This window comes from Thunnus maccoyii, chromosome 3 (genome assembly GCF_910596095.1).
Source record: "Thunnus maccoyii chromosome 3, fThuMac1.1, whole genome shotgun sequence".
NCBI lineage: Eukaryota > Metazoa > Chordata > Actinopteri > Scombriformes > Scombridae > Thunnus > Thunnus maccoyii.
In genome coordinates, this window is record NC_056535.1 from 33180853 (window position 1) to 33198761 (window position 17909).

The 17909-nt window shown below is 38.2% G+C and overlaps 1 protein-coding gene across 1 annotated transcript in view; it reads left to right on the top strand.

Annotated features, from left to right (window-relative positions):
* LOC121891140 (serine/threonine-protein kinase 4-like) overlaps window positions 1-17909 on the top strand; it is a 42887-nt gene that overhangs the window by 14737 nt on the left and 10241 nt on the right. The window contains exon 10 of the mRNA XM_042403910.1: window positions 14279-14430. Coding sequence (XP_042259844.1) covers window positions 14279-14430 — 152 coding nt within the window. The remainder of the gene's footprint in view (window positions 1-14278; window positions 14431-17909) is intronic.

Consider the following 17909-nt stretch of genomic DNA (forward strand, 5'->3'; position numbering starts at 1 on the left):
CGGAGAATGGAGAGATGTCTGGCTGCTGAGACTCTTCCGAAACCCCCAGAGGAAACATTGAACAGTTCATACCTGTTTAACATCCTTGACATTAAATGATTTGGAAGTTCTTTAGGATAACACTTAATAAAAATAACAATCATTCTATGAATCAGCTGCATGTTCTCAGAATCATCAAACAGGTGCAGCTGTAGAGTTTCTTTTTGTATCCACTAGAGGGCGCAGCGTGACCATCACACTGACATACCTGTGAACTGGAGGATATCTGTGCATACTCACATGTGTTTATGTGTATTATACAGTGTTATATATCTGTTCTCACTTATGGCAAAATGACGGTTTTCAGAATTGTAAAAAATCTCTACATCAGTGGTCATCAACTCCTGCCCTCAAAACCAACAATCTGCTGGTTTTCTGTTGCATAGAGAGGTTTTTATTTTGGGGTGGGGGGGGGGTCTCTTAGAGGCTATGATGCACCACCAGGAACTTGCCCTCGATCATTTGATGATGTGTTTAATACCAGAGGTTAACTCAGGCAAGGTCTGTGGTAGCAGAGTTTACAGTACGAGTTGCAAAGTTTACCTTTAACAAATGAAGGAAAATTTGTGATGGTAAATATTTATAACTTAAAATTCTTTATCCCAGTGTTATTAGATTAACAGTGTATGTAGTATATCATCTATCCAGACTGTTGACAAGAACAAACACTGGAGGTTTTTTGCCTGCTTTTCATGATTTACATGTTGCTGTAACTTTTAATTGATCCGTCTAGTTTTATGTATTTTTCAGTGACCGATGCAAACGAGTGACCAGCTCACAATGGATTTTTGGCTTTAGAGGGCTGCAAAGGACGCACCTGTTGTGTCCTCAAATTTCAGGCATCTGTCACATTTCCTGGCTGTGTTTGGAGGAACCATTAGACCCATCATGATGTGTTTGCAGACATCAGAAGAGCTGTCCCTGAGTAAGGACACAGCTGTGAATGAATTTAAACCTTGGAGGTGAATGCAATTACCGGGACAAACGGGCACTATATCAGGCTGGAGGAGCAACTTCTGTTGATAATTTGGTGGCCAGCAGATCCAACAAAATTATGTCATGGTCCCACTTAATACAATGAATGCATTACCCTCTGCTGGAGTGATTTTGAGTCATTTTTTGAGAGATAATGTTAGCGATGTATCAGTCTGTTTGGAGTCTCTTTTTTTATTGCAGTGTGGGAGTTGTAAGCGTTGGATGTATCGGGTACTTGGAAAGGAGTCGTAATGAGAGTTGGACTCAGTTCACTGGTGCTGGCAGTCTGTGGGTGCGTTTTATGTGTTTGTTTTTATACACAAAGAATTAACCCCAATGAGACACTAGAGCACATTAAGTTTGGATGTGTGTGTGTGTTTGCTCTGTGTGACTCCAGTAATGCAAACCCCTGAGCATCTAAACACTTGTTATACCTTCCTGATGTAAGCAAAGCTACTGTTGAAGTTATTGTCATAATATTACAGCTCCTGCACAATATCTAATGAGATTTATATTGAGGACATTGGAGTGTAGTAGCAGTAACATCCACCTACAGGAATCAGCAGCATTTGGATGGTGACTGGGGACTGAACGCAGTCATAGATAATTGTAGTTAAAACACAGTGTAATGAGCCGCCTGCAGAGTAACAACGTACTGGTGGACTCAACACCGGCTGATTAATGATGTTGATTTAAACATACACACACAGGGCGTACAAGCAGAAGCAGAATGTACACACATACACCCACTTAATATACAACCACAGCATGAGACTTTAAGCTGAACACAGTAGACATGAACATGCAGACAGATGCATGCACACACATGCTGAGTCACCAGTTGAGGTCAAATATTTAACGTCTTGGGTTGAAGTTGTTCCATTTGACTTCTCTATTATAGCTTGTCATGTGCTTGTGGTTCTTACTTTTTCTTATAGCTATGCATTTATTTTTATGAATATTGAACATGGAGTGATGACACCTTCCGGCCAAACGCGTTGGTCTGAGCCATTTAATATTAATATAAATATATTAAGATAAGACTTTTCATTATTTTACCTCAGAACTCAGAGTGCTTTGTTGTCATCGTGGCCCTTGATTCCAAAGAACACCTTCGTCTGCAGAGTATGATTTTAGAAAACACTTTCACTTTTTGTTCACTAAGCACAGACAAACTTCAGATTGTTTTTTATTATTACTGATGATTTTCTTCAATACACCTTATCTACAATGAGAAGTATATTATTCATGATCTCCACCCAGTTACAGAAAAGTCCTGCACACCTGCAAAGCCGCCGTCCCACACTTAAACTCCTAGAACAACTGCATGTCAGGTGTCATGTTTTACCTGTAAGACTCACATTTTAATGCCTTTGATCATCATTTGTGATGTGAAAAAAATCACATTTACAGTAGGACTGCCTCCTGAAAGTCAACTCTGGAATCGTTACTTTTTTTTTTTAGCCATGTCATTATACACTTGTTAACTTGTATTTTTTATTATTTGATTCTCATTTCTAAATGACCAAAATACATAAACATGATGAGAACAGAGAGAGGGAAGTCGGAAACGGAGGACAGCGTGACGACTGTTTCCTGCTCCAAGCTCTCAGCTCCGGTGTGAAATGCAGCGAAGTCAGCTAAACTCTTGTTTAAACAGACGTGTCCCGGCGTCTCTACGTCTCCTCCTCTAATCCAGTGTGACTAACTCTTCACCTGACAACACTGTCAGCAGCCGGCAGGAGAGACGCTCCGTGCTGCACTTGGATTTTAACTGAACTAATACCATTATGCACACTTTTTAATTTCTCTGACTGTGGAAATCTGACACCTTCATATCATAAATGATGAACAACGGCATTAAAACACGAGTCTTACAGGTAAAACATGAGACTCATGTAGACTGGTATATCAGTTTAGTGGAGGGAGACATTAATATTTGTCATAGGATGCTGTATTGAATAAAGAAACAGACATGTATAATGTTATTTAGTATGAAGGCCTATAAGAATGAAATATATGTAACAAGATAAATATAAATATAGATGAGAATACGCCTCATATTCTCATGCCGACTCTAGAGTCGACTGAATATCCGGAGTCGGGGACAGCCCTGATTTATAGTAGGGCTGTAGTCAACCGAAGGAAATCTTGGTCGACTGAAATCGTACATAATCTTCAACTAATCGATTAGTCGCGTACCGGAGCAGCGTTATTTATTTTTATTATTTGGCGTTATTTTTGGCATCAAAAAATATTTTCTTGCCCTGACGGGGGTTCTTGTTGTGATAATTATAGAAGACACTGATTCAGTAAACGTTGAGTACAGTTAGACCCAGCAGTCTCCATTAGGTTGGGCGAGTTCAAACTTGTGAAAACACAAGTAATCACAGGTAATCTGTTAGTGTGTCCCTCCCGCCACAGGAAATAATGGATTAATCTTGGAAAGCTGTTGATGTAGCACTTTTCTCCTTATGAAAATAACACAGAGATTATTCGACCAATGAGAATTCAGTCAGACGAGAGCATATCAACCAGTCGACCAGCAGACTACAGCCCTAATTTATAGGCAGTAAGACAACCAGAAAGTGTGTTTCCTGGTCGTAGTTCAGTTTTAACCACAGAGTGTCTTTCCTGTCGGCTGCTGAACAGTAGATTCAAATGTCGTTTAGCCGACTTTGCTAACCTTCAGCACCGGTGCTGAAAGCTGCCAACAGAAACCAGTCAGGTTGCTCTATGTCGCTCTAATCTCTGTTAACCTTCTCTATTTTAATTACAGTTTTGTATTTTGGTGATTTAGAGACTTGGTTGTAAAATTTTATAGTCTACCGTGCTATAATGACACAGCTAAAAAAAAAAAAAAAAGCGATTCGACTTCTTAACTAATGATTCAACATTAGGGGTCAGACTTTGTGACAACTTATAAATCTGTGACACACATACTCATAAATACACACACACACTGTCTCCGGTCTGATGTCCTATTATTGAGTTAGTATAGATCTCCACTGCTGGCAGGATCAACCGCATTAACACAGGAACATTTAGACTTCATAATTACATTAGTACTCCCAATATCCTTCAGTTGTGTGTTTTGTGTGAGTGTGAGTGTGTGTATCTCTGTTGTGTCCTTTAATGCCTGTGCTCTTGAGGATTTGTCTGTGTGTGTGTGTCCCAAGCTAATGACCACAGTCTGATGCTGAAGGGGCCCTGAGGATCGAGATAAGATATTAGATGAGATATTGATCCTCCCAAACGGTACTGAATAATAAAAAGCCTTTTAATTTACACTGATTAGCCACCAACCTTCACTGACTAGAAACCTCTCTGTCATTCTCGTCTCTTATTGTCCTCTGCATTGTGCACAGTGACTCATTCACAATCAGGGTGGATTTATTAATAAACTAATGTGACCATCAGGGTAAGATCTAAGAATCCACCCAAAAATCTCTTTATCTTTGTTAAAGATGGATGCTTCAATGATTAGTTGATTGAAAGAAAATGGATCAGCGACTATTTTGATAATCAGTCAATCGTTTAAGTCATTTATCAAGCAAAAAAAGCTAAATATTTATATGATGCTTCCAGCTTCTAAAATTGGGGAATTAGCTGCTTTTCTTTTTCTTACAGTAAGATTTATTGTCGGGTTTTGGATTGTAGCTCAAAGAAAACAAGCATCAACTTGATGACCTTTAGAAATGTTTTATAGAACAAATGATTAATGGAGAAAATAATAGGCAGAATAATTAATAATGAAAATATTTGTTAGTTGCAGCCCAAAAGAGAAAATCAAATGTTATTACGGGCCTGTTTAGTTTTTAGGATTTTTTTTTATGTAGGTATTTCTAGCAGCTGCAATAGAGTTTATTTAGATAAATATTTTGATTTATCGGAAAAAAAAAAAGGTTAAAGGTCTGTTTTGATGTCAGTCTGTCAGAATCTTAAAGTAAGGGCTTCTTAATGGAGCTGCTGTTTGGTTTACTGATGTTCAACAGTTGTGTTTGGGTCAGTCGTAGATGAATCAGAGATAGAAGTATGTACAAGTGGAGGCAGTTATTATAAATGTTTCAGCAGTACCTTTCTAATCCCCTTCAAAGTTCTCTCCTAGAGATGCGATGTACTCGTCCAGCGCTTCTCTCGTTCCTGTTAACATTTCCTGTAGTCATCTTTTGATGCCGTGTCCTGCGTTTCTTCCACGGTGGCAAATCTTCTCCCTTTCACAATTTTAGTTTTGACCAAGCTGTAGCCATACGCCACCTAGTGGCACATCCAATAATCACACCTCACTCCTGTGTTATTGATGGCGTATTTTCAGGTCCCCGCCTCGTACAGCGGAGTCCACTAAGAGCTGTCAGCTTACCAACAACTTTCATCTGATATTACATATGAATACGTTTCTTCTCAGTTAGTGAGCTAAATCACAAGGTTGGAAACTCTGTGAAATGCTCCTTTTTAAACTGAAATTCGCCTGAGTCAGATATGATATACTGTGACTTTGACAGCAGCTTCTTTTTTTTTTTCAAATTTTAAGTCACAGGCTGTGATTTTGATGCGTGAACAAGCAGTAGTGATCTCCTCTGAAGTCTGTTAATGAGATAAGTATTATGCTGTTTTAAAATACCGTCTCAGACATTTATAGCAGCTAAGCATATGATATATTTTTAGGTTGTTTTTATTTTAAAATGTTTGTTCCTTTTGCTGTCGCTCTCAAGCAATTAGAGACACAGAGGCACAAAATAACATCACAAGACAAGCAGTGACGTTGATCACCAGCTCTGTATCTCACATAAATACTATATAACAGCAGCTGGCTGTCTGAAGTGAGAGCTATCCAAACTTTCCTTTTGTTGTTTGAGATGCATGTAGATGGAAACCATTACGTTGACTTAAATGAATTATTTAAAACGGTTCCCATCTCTCTGAGCCTTAACTATGTTCCTTAATCTTAAAATGCTTAAATGCTTTGCTCCTCAGGACTTCATTTAGCTGTTACACTGTCTTTAATTGAGATGTTCTTATGTAGAAACTTAAAAAGTACAAACAGCACAGTGAACTTTGTACTCACTTAAAATAAATACAGAAGTGTATTTTCTATTACTCTCTCTCTGTAGGGATTCTAGTTAAAAATATGTAATAGCTCTCTGCACCTGCTCGGCGCTTGAATCTCTTCACTTTATTAAAGTTTAATTTTGTTTTGGGAAGTTGCAGGAGCAGATGGCAGTCTCTCCAGAGTCCACTCCTCTTTAGCCTTCACTTTAAGTTCAAGCTGTGTATGTACTTCCTTTTTCTGAACTGGTGGTTTTTGTTCAGACTGGTTTAGAGGCTGAATTAACGCTAATCCTACTGAAGCCTGCTCCAAAGTTGTGTTTGTATTACTGTGTATTATTAAAGGGTATGTATTATGCTTTTTCTTATTGTCAGACATATATATAATGTCACAATGTCGGATTTTCATGTTAAAAGTGGTCGACGTGTCAACTGACGAGGTAAACGTATGTAGAAGTAATCCCTGTGAGCAAAAAGCAGCAGCTTCAGACTGAACTAGGGGTGTGCCTGAATACAAATACATTATTCAGCAAAGCACAAATAGTGGGGTTTTTCACGAATATTTGTTTCATACAAATATTTTTTAAAGTATTTGTTAGTTAGAGGTCTGTCTGCAAAGAGGTGAGAGTAAAGTTTTAACTCAGTAGTCAGCACAGTCGTCTATGATCTGGGAGACTCCAGTTTGGGGACTTACTTTGTAAGGTAGTTTATTCATAAACACTTTAATTTTCTAAAATTAAAAGTGTAATAAAAGCAAAAACAGGATTTTTAAGCCTCTTTCCACTTTTATTCGAACACAAATACAAATAATTTTGCTGCCTCAACAAATACAGATACAAATACAAATACTGAACTCTCTGTACATCCCTACTCTGAACGCTAAGTTTCCAACGGTACTTTCAGCGCGAGCTGACGTCAGTTTGTGACAGATTTCATGGATATTATATGGACATCTGCTACGTGCACAGCGAGCGAGTTCGCTGCTCCGCTACAAGAGTAGTTACGCCAAGCCACGACTCCAGCACAGCAAAGTAAAATAAGTAGTTTACCTGTTGGAGGTGTGCTGGTTGTCTGCAGCTCTTCTTCAAACATCATCATCACTGTGGCTGTTTCTGCTTGTACTCTTCCTCCCTGCATTATTTCTAACCGATCCACTGAACAAATAACTCCATATGTTGTTGTTTCAACCAGTTTTTAGCGCCACTAACAAAGTTCTGCTAAGTCAGTGAGGAACACATTTTTACTTCCTGCTAATTCTTCACAATAAAAGTCTCCCATTAGTTAGTCATGTAAAAGCTTTTAATTTGAAGCAGTAAAGCAGGAAATGTTTGGTTTGCAATGACGGTAAAGTTACACAACTCTGATGCATAAAGCTGGCCAATCAGAACAGAGTGGGCTCATCGGGAGGCGGGCCTTAAAGAGACAGGAGCTAAAACGGAGTGTAAGAGAAACTGTGTATATTGAGGGGCTGCATAAAGGGCCAGTATAAGATAAACCAGGAGTTTTTTGAATTTTGAATCATGCAGAGCTACTCTAGTAGAGCTGAAATGAGCATAATAGGTCCTCTTTAATTCTGTATTATTGAAAAATACGAGCCAGCTTGATTCATTTCACCATTTTAAACGTGGAAACTTTCAGAAGAGAAAAGCAGCATTTACACTTTTTAACTCAAAGTTAACACCACCGTGACTGCTCCCTACAGTGATATGACTGCTGTGACCTGCTTTGATTGGTCAGAGAAGACACAACAGAGAGAACAAAGAAAAGAAAATAATGAGCTTATCAGTGGGTGACAAACAGTGATGTCTTTTTTTTTAATCTTTTTGTCGTGGGCCTAATTAGCAGATGAGAGTGGTTCCAGTCAGGCAGCCTTTCCAAATCTTTAAGTGTCTGTGCAGCCATAGATTCGATATTAAAATTATTCACCCAGTTGCAATAAATTATCTTAATTGCTTCCAGTGAAAAAAAAACCCTCCCTTTTGTTTTCCATTTCCTCACCATGCTGTGTTAACAATAATATATAATAATATGATTATGAAAAGGCGAATTGCTGGGTGTGGGTGCAGTGGTCAGTTGGTAAATCATTATGTCACAAATTTGATTGAACCCTTTTGCGTCATTCACCTCCACTCATTTTGTCTCTCAAACAGATGCTGTGAGAAAAAACTAGAATATTCACTTACAGGCTAGTAAAAGTATTCATACAACTCTTCTCTTATTTCTTTATTGTTTTTAGTTCACTCTGTAGTCTGTGAAGTCACCAGCTGTTTTAGTTATCAGTCTGGTTCATCAAGTACAGCTTTTATTTCTCACTCATTAAATGCGTGTCTCTCGTTTACACAGATGGGATTCGGACCAAATGTGGATGATTTGGGTCAGGATGTGTTTGAGTATCTGCTCAAGAATTTGATGTATCTCAAGTGTTCATGATGGATGTTATGAAACATTTAAACTAGGCTACATTAAAATTGAACCAGTACCATGTAAGGTCAAGCAGATCAAGTGTCCCTTACGTTTGTCAAAGAGCTCAACTGAGTGATGTCTTAGGCTGAAGTTTTAAGCGAAAAATCATGTTTGAAAACGCTAACAAGGCGCGTGAGAACATTTAAATACTCACCAGTGGAACACCTGCTCATGTTGTGGTTGTATGGTGTTTGGAAAGAAGCCTGTTTGAGCAGAAGCTGCCTTCTCAAATTGAGTTATATAACTTTGAGATTAGCTGAAAGAAAGAAGGAAATGCAGCAACTTTCCTAATATAGGAACAGTGAGATTGTCAAAACCTTAAACGAAGAACTTTGTGTTGTGTGTGCACATTTTTACAGCGTAGAACATCTCATTTTAAAGGATATGGCTGCTGATTTTCTATGTTTTTCTTATTGTCAACAAATCTCATGTGCAGAGTGTTTATCCAAAGCCTGATATATCTTATCTTCTGTGCCATAGACCTCAGTTGTTGTCCAAAAACTATTAAAAATACATCAATGAGCCAAACCGCTGCACTGGGTGACATGTTCCACAGAGGAATAAGATAAATCTGGCTTTGGGTTCACACACAACACTTGTTAGTAGATCAGTTCATTGTTGGTTTGGCTCCAAACTCCAAGAGAAATATAGAATATCAGCAGCTTTATCCTTTAATAACTGCAAGGGCATCTTTCTGTTACGCAACATGCATAACATTTATACAGCTAACATGCTAATCATTACAGTTATGAATACACGTATACCACACTTCTTCTTCTCTTAATGTATACATGCAGAAGGATAAAAAACTGAAGACACAAGAAACATTACTGGCTCCTTCTTCTCCACACGGGTTGGCATAGCAACCAACAAAGCACAGCAGGTCACAGTTTAGAGGAATATGAAGCACAGTTGGAAAGAGTCTTTGACCAGTCAGATAATTGCTCAAGTTACCCAACAACAGTAGATAACAAACTATAATCAAAGAGACATTACATCATGGATTTTTATGGGTCTTTCATCTGATTATGTTGGGGGAAAAAAACTCCATATTGGGAAAACCGTGGCTGTATGTTTTTTTAAACACTGACTTTTCTTAGCTCCGTGCTCTTGGCAGTTTTATCAAGTGTGGAGGCACCTGGCAGCCGAAGCGGAGAATAAATAGCCACTTATTCTTTTTTCAGTAAGGGGAATACTATACTTTAATTGGTTTTGTGCTTGAATGAAAAACTGAGCTACACACAAGATCAGCAATGAGATGTTTGGGGTAATATAAAGTGAGCTAATATGAGAGACCACACAGTGTTTCTCATATATCATTACCAAGCTAAGAATGCACACATAGTATAAATAGTCACCAGATGTCTATTTGTTTCTTACAATTATAAGGTTTTGACAACGTATCGTCTTTCCTTGGAGAAAGTTGCATTAAGTAGTTTCTGACCACTTGGGGGCAACATAACCTCGATTCTCATCAAGTGTTCATAGCTAACGTGACATCGCCAACCCACTTGTCTTTCTTTATGTGGTTGAATGTTAGTCCAGTGTTCACTGGTGTTTTAGCTCTGGATTGGTCGTATTACTCATGAGAGAGAGTCAGTGGACATTAGGAGTCCGCTATATTGATTAATGAACCGAAACCCAATGACTGAAAGCTACATAGAGCAGCAGACCGGGGTGTTGATTCTCAGTGAGATCAACAGCTTTATTACATCAATCCATCAATCAATCAAACTTTATTTGTACAGCACTTTCCGTACAGGGTAGTTCAATTTTAAAATGCTTTACAGGTGACTGAGAAGCAAATAACAAGACATAATAAATGTAAACAGTAAAAACATTTGAGACATTTTTTTCCAAGAAATGGAAAAAGATTCAAATGTAATAAAACCAATAAAATAGATGTAAAATGAAATAAGAACCATAATAACTAGAACTAGAAGAATAAGAACAGATAAAAGACAATGAAAAATAGATATTAGGAAATAAAACACTTGAAAACATGAATCCAGTAAAACAAATGATATAAATACAAGAAATAATGACCATAAAATGTTCTAATCAAAAGCCAGGTAGGTTTTATGTTTACGTTTAAATATATCAGCAGCAATGGCAACCTTTCACTTTATAGAAACACTTACTGTAGCACAGATTCTGAATACTATTTATTGCTGAATACTAATGCTGCCACAACTAATAACCCTTCTGTTCAAACTGACCATCAAGCAGCAGCAGGATCACAGTGTGTTTGTTAGACATCTGAATACAGAGCAGGAGATAATGATGATATAGTTCGGTAACAAAAGAAAAAACACACACGGAGAAAAATAATATGTACATACAGGACCAGCACCATCATCAAAACACTCAATGACAGAATATCTTTTGGATAACTTTGTGTTTATATTTCTTCCAGAATAGTTTCAGAGACTCGGGAATCTATTCAAAGCAGCACTGGAGCTGTCGTTGCAACTTTCTATGACGTATCATGTTTTTTGTTCCTTTGTCATGCATCTTCACATCCGTTTACATTTCAAGGAATTTATCTAAAGATCCTATTAAGTGCAATCCAATACTTTGAGATTTACCGAAATACCTACCGCGGCCCAGCAGAGGAACTGTAGATCCAGGGTTGAACGTTGCTAAATTTGGCATATTGGAACATACTGAAACCCTTCCTGGTCCTGGATTCTTATTATACTCTGAACTTTGGAGGGAGCAAACAAAAGAGATGAATGTGTCTGTGATCATAAAACACACACATAAATCATATTTAATTTCCTTTTGGTATGAGGTCAGATTTTTCCCTTTCCAGTGGTGTAACAAAGGACTTAACTCTCAAATTAAAACAAGGCTAAGAAGAACACATTCTTGCTTTTTTACATATTACAAATGAACAGTGAAAGGGTCAACTTAATATACAGTAATAGAAAGTCAAGAAGGTGAATTGGTAGCAGAAACCATAGACTGTATATGAAGATGTACGTAGCGAGGTGTGACGTTACCTGTGGGTTTGGATTGGAGTCAGGACCTTCCAGATAAGGGAGTGCAGGATGTTGCCTTTCACACTCTGGAAACATGCTCCGCTACCTCAGACCCAACCTAACGCTAGCTTACTGGGAACAGTGAGCGGCACCCACCCAATGACGACCAGCATACTTATTAGACAGCCTGAATTTAGAGGTTGAGACCATAATGACTTGTTGGAAACATTGATTGATAGTATTTCTAGAGAGGTAGAAGGCACTTCCTCATTGGCTTCATCCTCGCCGTGGTAGTTGCTGCTTGGCAGAAACACCAACTTTTTTTCAGGCCATTAGCGGTGCGGCTGTATGTAAGCAGGGAGGTCTGTATACACTGTGGAAACTTCAGTCTCTGTAACACCACTGCAGCTTATTAAGGCCATGAATCAAACACTGAACTGCACTGACGCTCTCATTTGTCCAATGAACCAAGTATTGTCTCAGTCACTCAGCACACTCATTATTTATGTAGTTGTTGCCTTCTCCATGTACACATACATATACATTCACACACATACAGTACATCCCCCCACTCATTACCATACTCACACTCTCTACAAGTTCATGAAATAAAGTTATTTTTCAAGTATTTTACAGGATATCTGTTGCAATTTCATGTTTAATTTTAGGTACATTCATTTGTGTTAATACGTTTGTTTCAACTGTGCAGATTGTTGATTGTGCTCTTCTAATAATGATATTGTAGGGCTACTACGAACAATAATTTTCATCATCGATTAATCCTATGATTATTTTCTTTATTAATCAAATAGTTGGTTTATAAAATGTCAGAAAATGGTGAAAAATGTCGATCACTATTTCTCAAAGCTCAGGATGCAACATGATAAGATGCAATATTAAAATTGCAGATTTTTCGAACGACGGACTAATTGATTGACTTATATTATCATATTCTGTAAATTAGTTAGTGTAATACTCAGCTTTATTATCCAAGTACATTTGAACTCATTCACAGAGAGAAAATACAACATTACAAAAAGCTACGTTTACATTTCACGAAAAAATCTCAAGAATAAAAATATTTTGGGTCGCTGTCCAATTTCAAATTCTCTTAGTGAAAGTTACTTCTGCATTTAAAGAGAGCAAACTGTCCGTCTTTACCTCCCTAATTAACATCTTAAAATTATTTGTGTTTTTTGGGAGAGGAAATGTTGCCGACAACATTTCAGTATTTAGCCTAAATGATGTGACACTGTAAATGTTAATTATTCAAATGATGCTTTTAAATCCCCCTTGTAATTATTATGAAATATGAAAAGAGGTGAAGTGCAGCCAGTCTGAATGTGTTTAATTATTAAAATGAATTAAAACAACATTATGAATAATGTGACTGCTGAGAGAGATGGATTCTACAAGCTGAAACACCCGAGTTTCGACACCCCTGTTAATTTAATCAAATGAAGCACCGTTATTATAGTTGTTGATTATAGAATATTTACTGGAAGGCCATCATGAATACCTGTTGCCTTCAAGAATGTGTCACCGTTATTAATATTGCTGCATTTTATTCATTTAGAACAATTCAAGATGAAGCCAAACCAACTTAAACTGATAGTAAGGTGCATCTTAATGGTTTTATGTGCACTCACAGTAACACATTAAAATCTGACCCACTGTCTTTGTCTCTCTGGGTCCAATATGTCTTGTAGACCAGTGATATGTTATGTCATTTTTAACTGCAACAACCAGAAACGACAGCATCTGACCATGTAGTCACTGACTCATTAGTATTGATCAACCCGTTCTATCAAGTTAGCAAAGATGTATTATTCTATTGTACTTCTTGCTGCTTTAATAATGCAACATTTCATTTATCCCTGAAGGGAAATTTTCTTTTTGCTTACTCATCCATGCTTATGTTAGAGTGCAGTTACCGTGGGGCATTCAGGAACTGGTGATGCATGTTGACATCATGGCACTCAGATCTCTTGGTTGAAGGATAGTCGCTGTTTAAATGCCGATTCTACAGGTGTTTCTAAACCTGGTTCAAATCCAGTGGATAAGTCGGTAAACTTGGTGCGTTTCCCCCCTTGGTTCAGTTTCTTTTCACAAAGGAAAAAAATCAAGAGAACCAAAATGCATCAACATTCTCTCCTCTCATTGGTTAGATATGTCTCGGGTTTGAGCGAAAACGTAAACACACGCTCCTGTCTGCCCAAATATCAAGAAAACAACACACTTCATTGTTAGTCCAGGACGGATCTTGTCTCAGTCTCCGGCTAGCTGCTAGCTACTGTTGATTTCACTCAGTACGTCTAGTAGTTAGATCAGATCGAGGTCTGATCACGTTGCCACCACAAAAGTGAACCGCTCCAGAATTTGTTTAGGACCGAAACCAGACCAAGACCACTTCCTCTAAAGGGTCTAGACACCTGTCCACATACCTTTTTAGAGCCCTACTTTTTTAAATTATGTGCTCTGTGAGATCCCTTTATTTCCTCACACAGAAATATTTAAATCAATCAGCCCAATACTCCAACTAAGCCTACATCCTCCTGTCCAGTGCTGCTACACATCAGGAGCACTGTGTGTCTTTGTGTCAACACTGAAACTGTGAGATAAACAAGAGAATATACACTTGTGATACTAAATTCCTCGTGTATTTGTGCCTTTGTGTTTTAACCTATGAATATAATTCAGTTCCATCATCGCTCAGAAAAATCACCGTGCGTCTGCTGTGATAAAGTAAATGTCGATTGTGTGCTACACAGGGAGAGATGAGACAATGCAGCCAGCCAAGCCGTCCTTCCTGGAGTACTTTGAGCAGAAAGAGAAGGAGGCCAACAGTCACAATGATGGAGGAGGAAGAGGAGAAAACAACGCAGACAACCGCAAACTGCCCCCTGAAGGAGATCTGGAAGTGGTGAGTTACAAGCTGTGTGTGTGTGTGTGTGTGTGTGTGTGTGTGTGTGTGTGTGTGTGTGTGTGTGTGTGTGTGTGTGTGTGTGTGTGTGTGTGTGTGTGTGTGTGTGTGTGTGTGTGTGTGTTTTTCAGACATTGTAAACTAAATTGGGGTCGGGTAGGTTGTTACTCAGTTGCTGCAAAAGTCAGTACATCTAATACCTGCATGGATCCGTGCAGACTCGCTATAAGCTGCAATCATCATGGAGGTTTTGTTTTTTGATGTGTGAAATACAGTAAAAACTACAAAGAGTACAGAACTGTGCAAAAGTTTTAGGCATTAAAAGTAAAGTGAAGATGCTGAATAGTTTTTTATTAATCAATTAATTTGATACAAAGTTGAGTAAACAGAAGAAACCTAAAGTAAATCAATATTTGTTGTGAACAGCTTTGCCTTTAAAACAGCAGCAGTTCTCCTCGGTTCACCTTCACAGTGTTTCAGGTTCTCGGCAGGTCGGTTGTTCCTGCAGCTTGGAGAAGTTGCCACAGTTCTTCTTCTGTGGATTTCGGCGTCTCAGCTGCTTCTGTCTCTTCATGTTAATCCCAGACTGACTCCATGATGTTGAGATCTGTTGCAGGACTCCTTGTTCTTCTCATTCTCAGATGCTTCTCTGAACATTTTAAGTGCCTAAAACTTTTACACAGTATTTTGCTGCTCGTTGCGACCACAGCTGCAGAATTAGAGTTTTCTCTCTTTTTGGGTCAGTTCGGGTCAGTCACCACAGCTTTGATCGGGTTTAATTATCCTCAGGTCTGTTCAGAGGTTCAGTTTCAGTTGTTCTTCTTCTTATCGGCCTGTAAAGGAATTCTGAAATAATCTCAAATCATTTAGATGTAAAGCCTTGAGGTACTGGGGGTGTGGGAAGTGGGTCACTCCCTCAGTTAAAGGTTAGTTAATGTAAATATTGGTGAAATATAATTATGAGGAGCTGCTGTTTAGGTGCTTCCTGTTCTCACCTTTATGAGCACCTTTACATCTAACATGGTGAGCCGATGCTTCTATGGAAAATATATTACAGTTAGTGAAAAAGCAGAGACTGTTTGTCTTGCTTAAGGACATTTAAACAGGACAAATGGCTGCTGCTGCTGCTGCTGCTGGAATTAAATATTAAATATGTGACCTTTATGTTCATGGTGGTTTCTCTTGCCAGACCACCCTGCTGCTGATCCTGCTTTAGATATTCAGAGAGCACTGAAGCTGCTTCTTTCTCCTCTGGTGCAAAGCAAAACTGAACGGGGATATTAGCACAATAAATCTTTGTTTCTCAAACAGCGAGGCAACCATTTCTTGGTTTATTGAAAACAACAAAATTAGATTTTTCTAGCAATTATCAATGGTGACATAGTGCTTTTATTTTGTGAAATACTGATGTATATTTTCTCTTTTTGGTGTCATGTTCTATAAAAGAACAAAGGCGCGTGCATGTGTGGCTTCATAACTGGAATTGGTGTGTGTGTGTGTGTGTGTGTGTGTGTGTGTGTGTGTGTGTGTGTGTGTGTGTGTGTTACATACATCTATTGAGACTCAGCTCCGTGTCGTTGCACTAACAGACAGTGACAGTTAACCGCCGGCTGACCCCGACTCTCACTCTTGTCCTCCTGGATGTTTGATACTATAAGTCTTCACTATGAAACATGCATGCTGTCACACACACACAGCGTCATCTTCAATAGGTGTATCGCACATTGCTGTGACACCTACACACTGTCAGATTTAATATGTGTCTCACACACACACACACACACAACACATTATCATCTCCAGTAAGTAGATGATGTCACAGTGATGTCAGTCAGATTTGGGTCGATGGAAAGTTTTTCTTGTATCTTGAAGGGAGGAAGTTTTACATTCACACTACTAATCTATTTGCTATCACTGTGATTAGGAAATATAAGCAATAGTTCAGCTCAGTTTAGTTACTTTGTCATCCCAAATGGGAAACTTGACCTGCAGTCAGGGCCACAAAATAAAGCACAAATACAAAGACAGAAACAACAAGTATAAAAAAGCTACCTCTATATACAATATATGCAAAACACAATACTACAATAAGACAGTCTCTGAAATACTAAATTACATGTGCAAATGAAGCAAGGTTATTGCACGGTTATTACTCCTATTGCATGTGAACCAGGGTAATCTAAATCTACAGCCTGAGGGAAGAGTTTCATACATGCATTATTACTGTATTACTATGTCAAGCCTTGCTTAACATGACAAAAAACAACAAAAGACTCTTTATGTAATGCGTTGTTTTACAAAAACAGCTGATTTACAGAATTGTTGGACTAAGGAATGCTGATTTCAAGCAATTTCCTCAATCAGTCATCATCCTCTGATGATCAGTGATCAATTCATCAGCAAATAGCATTATTGCCGTCACAAAACATTTTGGAATTACACAAATTACAGATGGCAGATATCCACTCGATATGACTAACTCAGACTGCTGAAGCCTCATATAAACTTCACATCAACTTTTAAATGACTGTGTGGACACACTGTGGATTTTGGCCTCCATCACTTCCATTAAAGCACATTTGAAGGATCTTTTAATATCCAGTATGAACAGGAGGAATGATTACAGCGAGGAAAACCTCTTTCACCGTTCATATGGACACCTGACTGCTGGTTTAAGACACACTTGAAAAATTGTGAACATGTCCTTTAATCAAATTGACATTTTAACAACATTAATGTAAATGTGGCGGGTTAGCTCAACAGCTACCTGCAGTCTGGATAAAACACATCATAGACGGCGGAGTTACGATCAAAATAAGATGAAAAAAACTGGAGAAAATGAATCACAACTCTTTGCTCTCACAATCTGAAACAAACAATCCATTCAGACAGATATGAACATGTTAGTTAATCAATAAAAAGCTGAATGCATCATATATTTCTATTATTAACGTTCATTCATATTATTGATACATGACATTGTGATCATAGGTTTGACGATGAGTCTGACACGTCTTGTGTCTTTTTTGTGTTGGAAAAACTTTACTTTTAAAGCAGCAAGTTGATGAAAATGAGTCGTCGTCTGTGGTTCTGGTGCAGAAACATACTGATAGCTGTCAGAGTAGCTCAGTATATACAAGCTACAGAGACAACAGGACTTTATGGCAAATAATAGAAGTGAAACAGGAAAAGCTCTCGACTCTCTGCTGCTGCACCGTTTAGAGTTTCAGGCAGTTAAGAGTAAAATCAAGTAGGCTTTACCTGACAACAGAAATCCCACTCGGGGGGATTTATTGTTCCATTAGACTTGCAAATGTGAAGATAAAAAGCTCATTTCTTCCAGGAAACTTTAATACTTGGAAGCAGCTTGTTGACAGATTCACGCTGACTGTTTAATTTTAGATCTGTCTACTCTGCTATTTTTGTGTATTGCTACCTTTTTTTTTTTTTAAACGTAGTCGTTATGACAGTCGGCTTAT